This window comes from Balearica regulorum, chromosome 3 (genome assembly GCF_011004875.1).
Source record: "Balearica regulorum gibbericeps isolate bBalReg1 chromosome 3, bBalReg1.pri, whole genome shotgun sequence".
In the NCBI taxonomy this organism is placed as follows: domain Eukaryota; kingdom Metazoa; phylum Chordata; class Aves; order Gruiformes; family Gruidae; genus Balearica; species Balearica regulorum.
This window is the reverse complement of record NC_046186.1, coordinates 84,186,428-84,201,914: the sequence shown is the minus strand read 5'-3', so window position 1 is coordinate 84,201,914 and position 15,487 is coordinate 84,186,428. Positions and strand designations below refer to the sequence as shown.

General features: G+C 36.7%; 1 protein-coding gene across 7 annotated transcripts in view; it reads right to left on the bottom strand.

Annotated features, from left to right (window-relative positions):
* RYR2 (ryanodine receptor 2) overlaps positions 1 to 15,487 on the bottom strand; it is a 429,918-nt gene that overhangs the window by 263,088 nt on the left and 151,343 nt on the right. For 5 of the 7 annotated variants that reach the window (XM_075748765.1, XM_075748768.1, XM_075748767.1 and 2 more), the window contains 2 exons: positions 13,501 to 13,521; positions 5,216 to 5,230 (listed from right to left, as the gene is read on the bottom strand). The exons of the other annotated variants lie outside the window; for them this stretch is intronic. In XM_075748765.1, coding sequence (XP_075604880.1) covers positions 5,216 to 5,230; positions 13,501 to 13,521 — 36 coding nt within the window. The remainder of the gene's footprint in view (positions 1 to 5,215; positions 5,231 to 13,500; positions 13,522 to 15,487) is intronic. 7 annotated transcript variants of the gene reach the window in all.

The window sequence follows — 15,487 nt, the reverse complement described above, 5'->3', positions numbered from 1 at the left end:
AAAAGTTTCAAATATGACTTTTAGTGGCTATTTCATATGTACACTGAAGTAAAACAATGTCCTTTAAAGCACTGAGTACTTACACTTCATCAAAACGGAGCAAGCCTCTGAAACAAAGCCTAAGTTAACACTTTATTGTCAAAGCCAATGGGGAAATCAATGCTTACTGAATTTATTGTTGTCACAGGCTTAAGTGCTAACAGCAGCTTAAACCTGCAACATGTAATAATGAACACTCATTTCAAAACACACCAACTTGGTATTTAAAATAAAAACATTGGTGACTTTCATATTTAAACCTCAATGTGATGCATTTGGATGAGGGGAAAAGCTAATTGTTTCTACTAATGACAGCCATCTTACATTTAAAATAGATGCTGGAGACAGCATGTCAAACAGAGGACACCTATACTTCCATAAAAAACACTTGCAAATATAAACGCAAATCATTATCTTCTCCATCAGGGGTGCGTTCTAAGTTTCATGAAGCTCTGTAGTTTATTTCCAACATTTATACTGTTAGAAAACTACAGAATGCAGAAAAAAAATCCTATCTCTAAATCTAGACACTTAGTTCAAATGTATAAGCAGAAGTATATAATTAAACACAGAATATCCTCCAGTTACCTGCTTTGAACCCTTTTAAATTAAAAACCATCACCACCACAAAAATAAACCAAGCAGGAAATGGCACCCACCAGTGGGACTCATGTTGGCGCTGTCAAGTTTTCTACTCAGGACCATTCATTACATTCTGAAATTGTGTTTTGACCCATTAGAAAGAGAAACCAAATGGGAAATGTGGGTCTGATCACAAGTATTGGCATGAAAAACATCAACTACCATGCATTCTGAGTAAAAGTATATTTAGGCCCTGGACTATGCTGTTCCCAGTCAGAAACTACCCGTGTCAAGACCAGAGATGTAGGGCTGTTGGTGTCAGTGCGTTTTTCCAAGAAGCTGATGAAAGTTTTTAAACCAGCAGGCTAATACAAGTAGTTAGCCTGAGCTGGCTCTTTAGAAAGCAAGCTGCAATAAGGAACATGTGCTTTGTTTATATATAAATTCTTTAGGGCTTCCTGCATTTAAGCAAATTAAAGGCTCCGTGTAGTAATCTGCAAGGTAGAAAAGTACTGAAAGGATGTGGAATAAATGTAGATCTTGAAAGTTTTTGACTCCTTACTCAGGAGAAGGAAAACTCCATGATGGCAGAATTAGCAATGAAGCAAAAGAAACTGGGGTAAAAAAAAAAAAAAAAAAAGGAACTGGGAGGATCTCCCACAGTCTAAAACCATCTACTATGGTTCTACACATACATATTTGAATGATGCTCCAACCATCTCTGTAGAGGAGAGGATGCTCAAAATTAAGTTTCCATAGCAATGCAAAAACTACTCATCGATTAATTTCATTATTAATATGCAATTTTTAATCTGTTCCAGACTAATGCTGATAGAGGCCAGTATTTATCTTAAAAAAAAAAAAAAGCAATCGTGATGCAATCCTGCAAACTGACTAGAATTGGAGACCACCACAGGAAAGTGTTCAATGAGAGCTCTTACCATAATTATATCACTGTCTAAATTTTTTCACACTGAACACAACTGTATATGACTAACAACAGCCTTCTCTAATACTAGGCAACAACCAGCTGGAAAACACAGAAAGGCTCGTTCTCTTAATACCAGTATGATCAGTAACAGCTTATGAAAAGCTGAAAGAATTTCTTGATAACAAAACACAAACTCAGATTGATTTAGCCTAAGGCAACTAAACAGCCAGTGGAGAGAAAAGAGCACTTCTGGATAATAATTCAGCCAACCTAAAATCTGAGTAACTCTTTGATGATACCTACGCTTCTGTTTGTGTTAGGGAGCTTAGGATACCCATGGCGTGAAATTTTTGGGATGAATGCCAGCCAAAGAGTCCAGAAAACCCAAAGCAGTGGTGAAAACAGAATGTGTGGAAACAGGCTGAGTCACTGCAGAACTTGTGAAGTCATCCTTGAACAGAACTAGAAGGCTTGTGAGACAAGACTAGTGTGCTGGGTTTGGCTGGGATAGAGTTAATTTTCTTCACAGTAGCTAGTACAGGGCTCTGGTTTGGATTTGTGCTGAAAACAGTGTTGATAACACAGGGATGTTTTTTGTTACCGCCGAGAGGTGCTCACACAGAGCCAAGGCCTTTGCTGCTTCTCACCCCAACCCACCAGTGAGTAGCCTGGGGGTGCACAAGGAGTTGGGAGGGGACACAGCCAGGACAGCTGACCCCAACTGATCAAAGGGATATCCCATACCATATGACGTCATGCTCAGCATGCAAAGCCAGGGGAAGAAGGAAGGTGGAGACGTTTGGAGTGATGGCGTTTGTCTTCCCAAGTCACCATTACACATGATGGAGCCCTGCTTTCCTGGAGATGGCTGAACCCCTGCCTGCCCATGGCAAGTGGGGAATGAATTCCTTGGTTTGCTTTGCTGTTGTGCATGGCTTTTGCTTTACCTATTAAACTGTCTTTATCTCAACCCACAGGTTTTCTCACTTTTACTCTTCTGATTCTCTCCCCCATCCCACCAGGGAGGAGTGAGCGAGCAGCTATGTGGGGCTTAGTTACCAGCTGGGGTTAAACCACGACAATTAAGCAAAACTAAACAATTCACACTTGGAATAGCAATGCTGGGAAATTATATGTCCAGCAGCATCGAAAAACTTGAAAATGCTGCAAGCAGTAAAGACTACAAACAAAGCTGCAGACTGTGAGCCAAGGAGTTTTACATGTTGTTCTTGCTCACATAGAAGTATCTATTTTCTTTAAAAATCTTGCCACAAAAAAAGACAGAATTTCCCTTCCAAAGGAACAGCATCCAGGCCCAGAAGCCTTGAATTCTTCTACCAAAAACACTAATGAGATCCCTCTGAAATTACTGTACTCGTGGCCTGCCATTTCCAATGGCTGGCACCAAACCCACAGCATTTAGTTGCTTAGAATTTAAAGATGCAAAGTAAATCAATCCATTGACATATGGTAATATATTCCTTCACTCCGCTCGTATCAAATAACAGCAGCACTAAAGGGCAAATGCAAACCAGTTTAAAAGCAATTTGTTTGTCTCACTGTAGCCTGTATACCATGTTACAATGGAAAAACAAACAGGAGGTTGAACCTATCAAGACATTAGATAGGCTATAAATATTCAAGTCTTTACACCTTACTTTTAAATCACTATTTTGTCAATCAACTTTTATTCATGGAATTCACTACAAAAGAGTAAGTGCTGCAAAAATTCAGGTATGGGGATTAGTATGACAGATGACTCTGCTGATACCCACCCTTAGATAATGATAGCCACTGTGACAAAAAAAAAAAAAAAAAAAAAAAAAAAAAGAGAGAAACAAACTAAACTTCTTTCACTGACATGATCAGCAGTTACCTCCTATGTTATGTGTCGTGCCAAGCCAAAGAACAGAAAAAAGAGTTTAGCTAAACTATAGGTTTCTCAAGGATGTCTTGCTTTAAAAGCTGTACTACGATGTGTAATTATGCTTTATATAAATATGGCATAAAAATTGGAATAAATCAACTAGCCAATAAAAAACATTAGCATGTCTTCTTCAGTTAAGAACAGAGATATTTTACTCAGAGATTTTATTTACTCAGTTAAGAACAGAGATATTAAAAAGATTGGAATCATTGGTAACGATGATAAACAATTATGCCAGCACCATGTTAAATGATCCCAATTTTGCTTATATTGACAAGTCAGAAGGCAGAAGAAACAGCCGCGTAATTAGAAACATTTCAAATATACCTCATGATTAATATTTCCAACACTACATCTATGTTATCACTTTTCCAGCAATGGGAAACTTCACAGCAATGAAAAGCAGATACAGCAGTAAAAATAAATAAAAAATAAATAACATTGATTATCTGTTTCCAGCTTTCTACGTAAAAGAAACATTTATATTTATGGCTGAGACAATGCTTCCATTACAAACTCCTACTTTCGAGCACTTACAGCCATTTGGAAAAAAAATTGCCCAAGAGGATAAAATTTATCGATTTCTCCCCTAGCTTAGTGAAGATTTCTCTTCCCCCGTACTCCTCCTCCTTCACTGCATAGGAGATAGAAAAAATTAATAAAAATCTTCCTGGGTTATTTTAGAGCTAAATAAGTGGAGGAGGGAGGCATTTTTCACAGGTTAAGGATTTTGCCTAAGCTTTTTCTGTTGCTGTATGATACAAGGAATGTGAATCATCCTTGTCACTTGAGAAAGAAACTCACAGATAAAGAATAAGACAGACAGCCAAGTGGGAAGAAAAGATGGATCAGCAGAGGAGTCATGCTAAAGAAAATTTCTCTGACATCATTAAATCCAGCCCTTAAAATAGCACTGCTTATCTTGCCCAGAATTCCTCCCTTTTGCAGAGTGACAATGAAGTAAGACCATACCACAGAAAAGCAAACTCTTAGGGGATGAAAAAGCAGTAAACAAATCATTTTAGAACATGAACTGGGAATAGACATGGATAATTACAGGAAAAAGTAGAAAACGGGTAACCAGCACATCTTGGCTAAAATCACAGCCAATTATTCAAAAGTCAGTTATTCAAAATGTTTGGAGGTTCACCAAGTGCCTCGGTCACCATCTTAATAAAGAAAAAAAAAAAAAAAAGAAAAAAAAAAAAAGCCCTGAGAGGCAGAGCTCCTGCTCATGCTTACTGACCTGAGGCAGTGAAGGGCCGGTGACCCCCAGCCCAAGGGCTCCTCACTCACCCCGCTGACACCGAGACGCCATAGCATCACAACAGCATTCTTGCGACAGAAGAAACACTGTGCTGTCCCTGCTTTCCAAAATGCCCAGATGTTTTGTTGTGACTTTTGTTATTTATTTGTCGTCTCAAGATTTCTTATTTACCAGAGAGTGTTGCATTCTTACTGAAAGGGTAAGGATGTACCGAGAATCAGAGAAGCCAGCTCAGAGTCCTCTTTCCACAAAGGTGCCCGCTTTTGGTCCTTCATGATCTACATAAACCTTAACCCCAATCCCAACTACAGTCACTGTGGTTTCTAAAACCAAGTTTTTACAAAATCCAGTATGTGCTATTTTAGTGAAGGCAAGTTTGATGCTGATGTTAAAAATAAAGAAAAAGAATGAATTAAATTAGTCGTAGGAATTCACAGGAAGTATAACACTTAATGTTTAACTTGCTTACCTTCATCATAAATTTCTGTAGAGCCATGAGAAGGGAAAAAAAAGAGAAAATGTGAAATGAATATTTGCTTTCAGGTGCTTAAAAATGGGATTTGTTTTCCCTAAAAGAGTGGGATACACAGAACTACAAACCACATTTAAAAGGAACATTTATCATTGCAATTAGCATAATTATAGCTCGTGCTAGAAAGCAAAACAGCTGCTCAGAACAAGGTTTCATCATTTTTTTATGCAATACTTTTCTCAGATTTTATTTTTTTTTTTTACTTTAAATAATATAGCACATTAAATACTTATTGTTTAAAGATAAAACGCAGTACAGGTAAAACAGGAGCCAGGCCTGATCATCTTCAACAACTTGCTCTGCAGAGAGTTTCTAAGTACAATGCAAGTTGTAAAGTCCTGTATTCAAAGTGCAGTGCTGGAGAGTAACACCACTATTGTAGTAACATATGTTCTGTAAACACACAATAAATTAAGAAAATTAAAGTGTTACTAATATTTGATGCAGTGGTTAAAAAAAAATTCAGTGCCAAATGACTGCCATTAGAAGATTATGGAAATTTGTAGGTTAATTTTCATGGAGGTGCTCAAGAACAAAAGGAGAGTGATATGTTATGTTACATGCAGTGATCTGGTTTTCTCTGTGAGAGATCTTTGACCACCTTTTCCTCTTTTGACCTCATCAGTGCACGTTTTGATATCACAAAATTTGTAGCTGAGGACTGAAGTTTGGCAGCAAATCTCTATTCCACATGAAAAGACAGTCTAGCTGGAGAGCTTCCAAGCAAGACTGGGTGCTTTCATCTCATACATGCTTTTAAAACAGAAGTATCTGTTCTCAAAGATGTACAAGATGTTCTAGCTACCAAAAAAGAAAAAAAAAAAGTATAATCTAATGATCTCAAAATGTTCAGAGACTTCTCTCCTTAAAAGTCTTCTAGGTTTTTTTGGTAGTTAGCCACTTGCAAACAAATGGACCAAAACTAAAAGATCATGCACCCTGTCTGCCATCCCCATAAAGCAAGGATTTAAAATATAGTATGATTATTTCAGCATTATTATTCATCCCATTTCTTGTCATCCCAATATTTTGTTTGCTTTTACTGGGTGGCTCCAGAAACTAACCAGAAGTCTTTGCCAAGCTGTCTACAGTGGGGTGTGTGTATAAATTCATTAATATAGAAACAAGTTAATTACATGATTAATTCTAATATAATCTTTCCTATATTTGTCAATACTGAATTTCATTTGCCTTCATGCTGTCAGTTTATCAAGGAGATTAGATCCATCATAGATCTCGGTTTCTTCCAGCTGTCATTCATCTACGAAATTTTATTCTGAGAACTACACAATCCCACTGCTTTTTCCGTATTATGAGTATATTAAACAACAGTCCTTCTGTGAAACCTTCTGGCTTTCTTCTTGATAATTTATTTTAACTGCTTGATTGTAACGTCTTAACTAGTTTCAAATTAAGATGAGTAAGTTTATCTTTTCCCTTGATTACTGAAATGATACGGCAGCTTCTTGTGCTGGATTTTTTGGAAGACCAGATTTAACAATTCATTCTCTTCAGCTGACATATTAAATAAACTGCAACAAATGAGAGAGAAACAACTGTCATCTGTTCGCATCTGTCATATCGTGTTCTTTACAATTACTCTGGTTCCTTAATAATTTTGAAGATGATTTACATGTCTGTCTTAGAGACAGAAAGTGCCCTAAACAGTCCTCTGTAAGCTAGAAAACCTGAAAGACAACAGTGGGTGAGGGAAGTCTGAACACATATATACACCTACTGCTTCAGAATCACCAGGGGAAGAAACACTCTGAAACTTAATTGCTGTAAAAATGTTTTCTCTTCATGGCAAACACTTAAATGAATGTTATGTCCACGAATGTGAAGAGAATGCCCCTGTGAAACTTCAGGCTAAGCCTGAGAAGTTACGTGCCATGAACTGTGATGGCCTCAGCTGCCCAGCTAACGGCAAATGAACGGGGCAGAGGGTTCAGGCACTCCTGTCACACCCTTCTGCAAGAACATTCTCCAAGGTTTTTAGACCAAATTCCTCTGCGCTAAAGGAGAATGCTTTCTTTGAAAAACATTCTCTCAGCCTGGGGAAAAACACACACAAAAAAACCCAACAAAAAACCCAAACCAAAAAAACAATACCCTGAAGCAAGACAACAGAAATTACACACTTCAGGTAGGCAACAGGCTGTTACACAAGAAATGTCTCCAACTCATCCTCTGCAGAGGGAAGAACTTTCTGCTCCTTCGCACTTGCTCTCCCTGCCTCACCATGACAGTGCACATGAGTTTCTGGACTAACATTAGCAATTCACAATGTGCATTTGAAAATTAAACAGATAGAACAGACCTATAACTTCTTAATGTCATTCTAACATCCACTACTCTTGAAAGGTATTGTTTGCCGAACACCAACACCAAAGTGTTGCAGTGATAAAAAGACAGACCAATAAAATCACTAAGTACAACAAATAATTCTTGTACCCTTCAATACCAACCCAGCTAAAAGAAGAGCTCACATTGTAATGACATGTTATTTTAGTTATACAAAAGTCTCCTATTGCATCAGTGGAGCTGCACTCCACTTTACATTTGAAATGTGACATTCTACACACCTTAACAAACCATACAGATGTATGCAATGTCCAGTATGAAACACTATTAAAAATATGCTCAGTCTTAAGAGTTATTAAGGATGAGATTTATCTCTGCACTATATAGATTTCAGCTAGTTGTGTAGACTCGCTTTACAGTCAAGGAAGAGACAGTAACTACTAGAATGTGAGTCATCTGATTTATTAAGCTGCTATTTTCTGTAGGATGGGACCAACTACACGCTAGAATTAGTAGTCTAAATAACTTGCTAACCCTACACTGTCTACAGCATAAATGCCTAAAGCACTTTCAATATCTGAAGAGCTGACCAGTTATGAACTAAGTACAGAACATCTATACTGTATCAGACACTGACGTTCAAGAATCCACTGGAAGATCTTTACTTAGCATTCAGAAGCAAGGTAATAATTGGACTTCTGACATATTTCTGGACCACAAATAAGTGTCTCCCTTAAATACTGTCCTACTGAAATCAATGCAAATTTGATGACTAAATGCGCCAAAGACACCATTTCACCTTTAGAATTCACTTGTTCAAGAAATCAGAATGTGCTGTGAGTTTTACATGCAACTGTTTCTCTAGCATCTAATTTTCTCAAAAGTTATCCAGAGAGGTAGGACTGATAATTGGATGTAATCAACAACTGGATAATCATATTCCACTGACTTAAGTCTTTAGCTGCATATGCTATCTGAGCTTTTTGGGACAAATGCCTGGGTGAGTGCTTAGTGTCACACGGGTATCACCCTTGTGGAGGGACAAAACTCAGTACTCAGCAGCCAGATTACCTGTACAGCTTTAAACATGATGGGGGGGGGGGGGGGGGGGGTGTAGGGTTGTGGTGTGGAAAAACCCACCCAAAAATACCCACCACCCCCGCAGGATTTCAAATTATTAGATATGAGGCAAATAACATCCATCATCCTATCCATTATCCTAACTGTTGTCTCTCTCAAAATAAATAAATAAAATGTAATACGGATTGAAGCTTCATCTGAGGACACTAAGGATATATTATTAATGTAAATATTTACAGCTGTTTGGGGCTATTATATTATTTGGCTCCTTGGACAGCTTTTGGATAGAGTATCACTTACTATGATTGTTCAAACACCCTCTAATTTATCACAATTTCACCTTAATTCTTGGACTCTCTGGCTAGATGAAAAGAGAAATATAGTAATGCAATTTTATGTGGAATGTTTGATAGCAAAGTTGCCAAGATTGGTTTTAAAATCCCTTTAATTTAGAGATCTCCTGACTATATCTTTCGTATATATTTTGTACTTGTAGTATTGTATTTGCTTACATACAAATATCAGATCTTTACACTAACCTCATCAAGAAGTATTGAAAACAAGTAAACCGAAAGTAGACAGTTTGCTGCAATTCACAGTAATTACTATTGATACACAGAACACAGCTTGAAGTTCTAAGATCTACAATATGGGGTGAAGCAGAAATACCCAAGGAATCCCAGTACGCACCTGGAAATGCTACTATGCTATTACAATAAGTTCCAGTCAGATTTACACACGTATTTCTTCCAGAAAAGCGTACTTAGAAAATGTTTGTACTATTTTCTCTTGATGATGCAAATTATCAATCATCATTAGACTTGGGCTGCAATTCAGATTTGCTACGATATACAGTACACTAAGGATGGAATTGCAGATGTTGTTGAAACTATAGTTGTCGGTATGGCATTTTAAGCACTACTTCCCTAGTCACTCCATTTCGATATGCCTGTTCATTTTAACCTCATACAGTCCTATCTCCTCCCATTTTCCCCTCAAGATGTGTATGAGAACTGAGAGATCCTATGTTCATGCTGCTGCTATTACTCCCTACATTGAGTCACCTCTGCAGTCTATGTTATACCTAAAATTTGGATGCAAATTCTTTAACCAGAGGGATCAAATATTTGTGCAAATTAGCATACTTTCCCACCACAGTAATCTGACAAATAAATCTATATTTAAGTAAGGGAACTTAGTGTGAACAAAACAAAACAAAAAAATTAAGTCCTTAGGTAATTCATTTAATGATTTAAAATCACACTGATCATAAAGCATGGATGTACAATTAATTTAATGGCATTGAAGAGAAACCACTGCAACCATTTGTCTTGATGAAGCTTTGTTCTGTGGTTCACTCTGAACTCTACAACCCTAGCTTGTTTCCTTTAGTCAAAATCCACTTGTTCTTGTATATTTATCCAGGCCACACTATCCTCAAAGCCAGAATTTATTCGCTTCTCAACTCAGAAGTCTCTGTAATGACAGCAATTCTTTTGAAAAGTGTCTGAAGTGCGTTTCCTTACTCTGCAAGTTTCCTTCTCCAAAGAAATGGAAAATTAATTTTACTGGTGGCATAAAACTGACCTAACACAGTAAGTAGGGAGTAAGAAGAGGAAGAGAAAAAATATTTACCATTACCTTCAGCAGAAGAGGTTCCTTTCTCTATTTAAAAGTTGCAGACAGTCCTACAATGTTATAGTTGGCACAGCTTTGCCATTGGGCAGTGTAAGGATGAAAATCCTTGTCCCTTTCACTCTAAATTTAAGAACCAATACACTTGGTTTCCCTTCAGGTAAAAAGATCTTCAGAGTAATTTGTCTTGAAAACAACTATTGTTGATGGCTCTTAATGCCAAATTTTCAAAATAATTCACCAACAATATGTAGCCAAATGTGTAAAAAATGCCACGTTTTGGAAACCACAGATGCCCTAGAAAATTCGCACTCCTTACACTGAATTCTGTTACAGTGCTGAGCAGTCGTTCTGAAAGTCAAGACAGACATTGAAGGGTTCTTATGAGAACAGAAGTCCTTTAAAAAAAATCAAACCCTTATAATATACAGCACCTGCCTTGAAATCTCAAATTTAAAAAGAAAAAACCACACCACTAGCTGCTAATTCACAGCAACAGACACTTTAAAATTACTTCCCTTATTTCATAAATATATTAAAAGAGGGAAAAAAAATGACAGGCAGATTGAAAGGAATTCCTTTCACTATGTATTATTCAATTTCAACTTCTTTAATTACTGTTATTTTCTCTGTAAGATATATTCGGTGTCTTCTAACTTTCATTTGAAATTTAGTAAATCCCTCAGATCAAATGTTGGGGTTTTCCCTCCTTGGTAGTTTAATTAAAAGCAGAAAAGCCATTTTCAAATATGAAATGGGGGTGGGGATGGAAAAGATAAGCCTTACTTCCATTAGGTTTTACATTTGGTGAGATGTCTTTAATCTGTTTGATTCTGCACCGAAGCAGACCTACAAGCCCTCAGTCATCTCTGCTGAGAGACAAAAGGAAAGAACCCAAGGTTCAAGGAATATCTTAAGCCCATTTAATTCTTACCTTGCTTCAACTGCCAGCACATGCCTTGCAGTAGAAAAAAATTTTAGAAGAACGATAGTCATTTGACAAGAGAAGCATAGCAGAACTGGAGTAATTCCTTCCAAAATTTTCGTTAGCACACTTTACAGGCTGGAACTCAGAAGTGGATGACTTTAGCCTATCCTTTGAACATCACAAAACTGCTTGCAGCAAGATTCAGTTACTAATTTGGTCAGTAATTTGACATGAAGTTTGTCTAACTTAGGCTCTGGGCTTGTGCTTCAAGGTGTCCACAGGTACATAGACATAACTGAACACACTTGCATTAATCTTGTGTGTTCTACATTGGAAAATGGAAGAAATACATGTATTAGAAGGAGGTGTCTGGCCTCAGTGACCACGCAGCTGTGCAACAGCCATCCTTCTGCTGCATTAATTCAGACAGTACATCTGCAGTCCACCATAAGACCTCTGGTAACACTCTGGAATTATAGAGGGGGTTAAAAGCTGCTTTGCAGGGCAAACCAGGGCTCATCTGAGATGATAGAATAATTTCATTTTTGAAGTAAAGCCAGCACCCACTCCATCCCCATCAGATAGGTGGTTGTCTGGATTACAGAATTGGTCTATTAGGAGAACTCTCTAGCTGATACAACTCAGAAAAAAAAAAACAACACATTTAGCTCTGCTGTCATGGGAACCATTTCTTTTTAAAATGGTTTAAGGACACATGTGAAGCAGTCTTTCCAAAGCATAAGATTCTGATGTTACTAAATTCTGATTTTTTTATTTTTTTTTTTAAAGGCAGATCTGACTTGTATTTATGCAGGTAATACTATATTTTCTAGGACCACACTCTTTGAAGACTTCAGTCAAAACCAAGCCATGTCAGAGTGTAACCAATAAACTCCTGGCTTACAACTTTTTCATGCATCATGAAGCATGAAGCCAGGTGCCTGTATACTACTGAACTTCCTTTTTATTGCTGTTTTTCTCTTTATAGCAAAATTCTTCATAGGAATAAAACCATAGAATCTAAAGATTTAGAACCAAGCCCTCTCACTCATAATTAAAAAGGCAGACAAAATGAGAAGACAACCTGACCATCATTGTGGCTGAAAAACATTCCAAATCAAGCCATATAAAAATTTGCTAGTTATCACAGATACCAGATTCACAGAATGTGGATAATGTAGTCATACTGATACAATTAGCTAAAATTAATACTTAACTACACTTATTGTTTAATTAATATTACAAGCATCTACATATATGTCACATGACATAGATACTTGGGAATACATGAGTAGAAAGGGTGTTGAAAAGCCTAAGCCACCATTTACAGAATGTACTTACCTACAGGAGTCTCAAGCAAGCTATAACTTGAGTCGCTACTTACTCTAAACATGTAATAATCACAGATTAACATTCTATAATGCCTGGCTAAAATAAAGTGAGACCAGTGCTCTAGCTATGTTATTGGCCATATACCAAAGCATGTCTGAGGTTGTTTGCAGTCACGTGCAGCTCAAATTAAGTTTTAAGAAAAGAAGGAGGCCTATTATAGTCCAAGATTTCAGAGAAGCTTCTAACATTTAAAATACGTGAACAAACAATTCTACACACACTTTTATGACCACTAATTCATACATATGCAGATGTTAGAGATTACGTTGGAGAAAAACATACGTAAATATGTCCCGTACAGGGGAGTTATATCAGATGCCCAAACAAATATGCATGGTATACACAGACACATTAGGAAAGGCCTTAACAACACATTCAGCAGAGAACTGTGCTTTGACTTGATTTGCTAAGGTCTATGAAAGATTTTTTTTTTTCATTCTGTAGCAGCTGTTCTCCATCATTAAATATTTCATATATATACTATTTGCAGCTAGATATGGCATCACACATTATTTATCAGTACTCATTATCTTACTGTCATGCATTTTAGGATTACAGTGTCTATACTGGAAAAGACAGGGTGGGTTACAGAATGGAGTTATAACATTAGACAGCAAGGCTCAAAACTTACAGGCAATAATCATATGTTTATACTATACAATTCTACGATCAAATTAAAAGATAGAAAGGTCATTGTGGTAGCACGAAATTTGGTATGACAATTCAGGAATGATCAGATCCTACATGACCATGTATTTGCCTCTTTTTTTGAGCCATGCAAGTTGAAGGGTCATGAACACAGAGGGTATCGAAACAGACAGGTTAGACTCAGTGGCAACATGAAACATTTGGGATCAAGTGAATAAAAGACAGAATCACATACCCATTTTTCCACATCAACTAGCTGTAGAAAGAAAAAGCAAGAAATCAGTAAGTCTTCTTCCTTAAATACACCACATCAAAGTCCATTTTGAAGTTAACATTTCAGATTTTGGTAAATTTATCTAGTATGAAGGAAAATGTATGAGTAGAAGCTATTCTCCTGGCATCTCCTCTTTAAAACGCCAATACCTCACTTTTTGTTTCTATTTTATGGGAAGCACTTCAGATTCTGGAAGCCCAAAACATTGATCTAAATATCAGATAATAGGCAGCAAACGAAGACCAATGCTGAATTAATTCCACATTGTATTCAGTACAAACCAGTCAAAAGTACAGAACACAGTTTCTCATATCTCCATTTTCCCTTGAGTAAGACTCCATCATAAGTGAACATTATTCACTTGAAAAGGCTTAGTGGCTGCTATTCAAGGTTTGCCATTTTAATGAATGCCATAAGTATGAAAGGTAAAATTAGGGGGTACTTGTCAAACCCTGACCCTACAGCCTGCAGTATAAGAGAGTATCTTGCGTAAGAACAGAGAACAGCACACCAAAATGTCATTTATTTTTCCTATGGGGAATGAGAGAATCACTCTGAAAACTTAAGGTTTTGTATTCGCAAAACTGCTTCAAGTTTCATTAAGGAAACAGATTTTAAATTACTTCCTCTAAAAAGTCTTTGGACCATCTTACAGTCTCAGAAAGGATTGAGAATATCTACTAGAACATATTTCATCTACTAGAGAAGTTAGTACAGCACTACCTTTTAAAAACTTATTTGGCACCAACAGCAGTATATCCGAAGTAGATTTGTCTCTGGACTTAGCACAGAAAACACTGGAGCATATCAAGCCTTCTGTGGTTTTACTGCAGGTATACACTGACCCTTTGTTAGCAGATGCCACATAAAAGTTTAACAATAATTTAAGATAGCATAGTGCAAAACCATGAGTAATTTTCAAAAGCAGTAGTATTTGGATTCCAGCTTACTTGTGAAATGACTGTAACAAAAGGCAATGTATTTAGTTCTTGTCTATTAAAACAGTTTTATTCAAAGTAAATTTTCTCACTTTATTTATCTACATTTCAATTAAAACAGAGTTTTATATTTTTCAATATTGTTCAGTCCTGCTAGGACACAAAGGTTAGAAAACACCATCTGACTTGTCAACTAATTTTGACATGATAAACTTTTAAGCATCTGTTAATTTGACAATTTCTACCTCTCTTCTGAGATTTAGACTGCATTTAGATTTATAATAGAAATTCTGTGATTTGCCCTCTATTTTATTTTTTTAATCATCTTTACTGTGACTTTTGTTATCAACCATAGCTGCAGAAATCCCTCCTAAAAAACATCTAATGATCTAAAATAGATGCAATATAAGAAAAGATATATTAACATGTTGATAAGTTAAAAAAGCAAGAAATTATTTACATCTAAATGCAAACAATACAACTAGGATGTCTTTAAAAAAGGAGTAAGGAATAGCCAAGTTGGATTCACACACAAGTCTTTCATTTATTACCTTGCTTTTGCTACATCTTTTGTTTTGTTAAAATTTTATATGCACTGAGAACATAGCATTACAGGCAATTTGACTGTGCGACAATGCTAGAAAGAGGTGAATTGATTCATGCTATTTTGCCTTGCTTTCAGAAGTTCTCACTGTCCCAAAATTTAAGTGAACGGGGCAGCCACAATTACATCAGAAAGAATTCACTCAAAGCTCAACGTACATTATCAGTTACACAATCAATTGCCTTATAATTGCTGAATTGGCCATTTACTTTAATGGACATCAGTTAGCTTCAAGAGTCAAGTGCAGTATTTGCCAAGTATGTATAAACTGTACACACTAAATCTGCATTGGCACACCCATCTTTAAACAGAATTGTCAGCAGCTGTGGCATATGCCATATGCACATTTATTCAGCAGTCTCTCAGGACAACCACTTGAACTGTGCATGTTCACTTGTCAAACCCT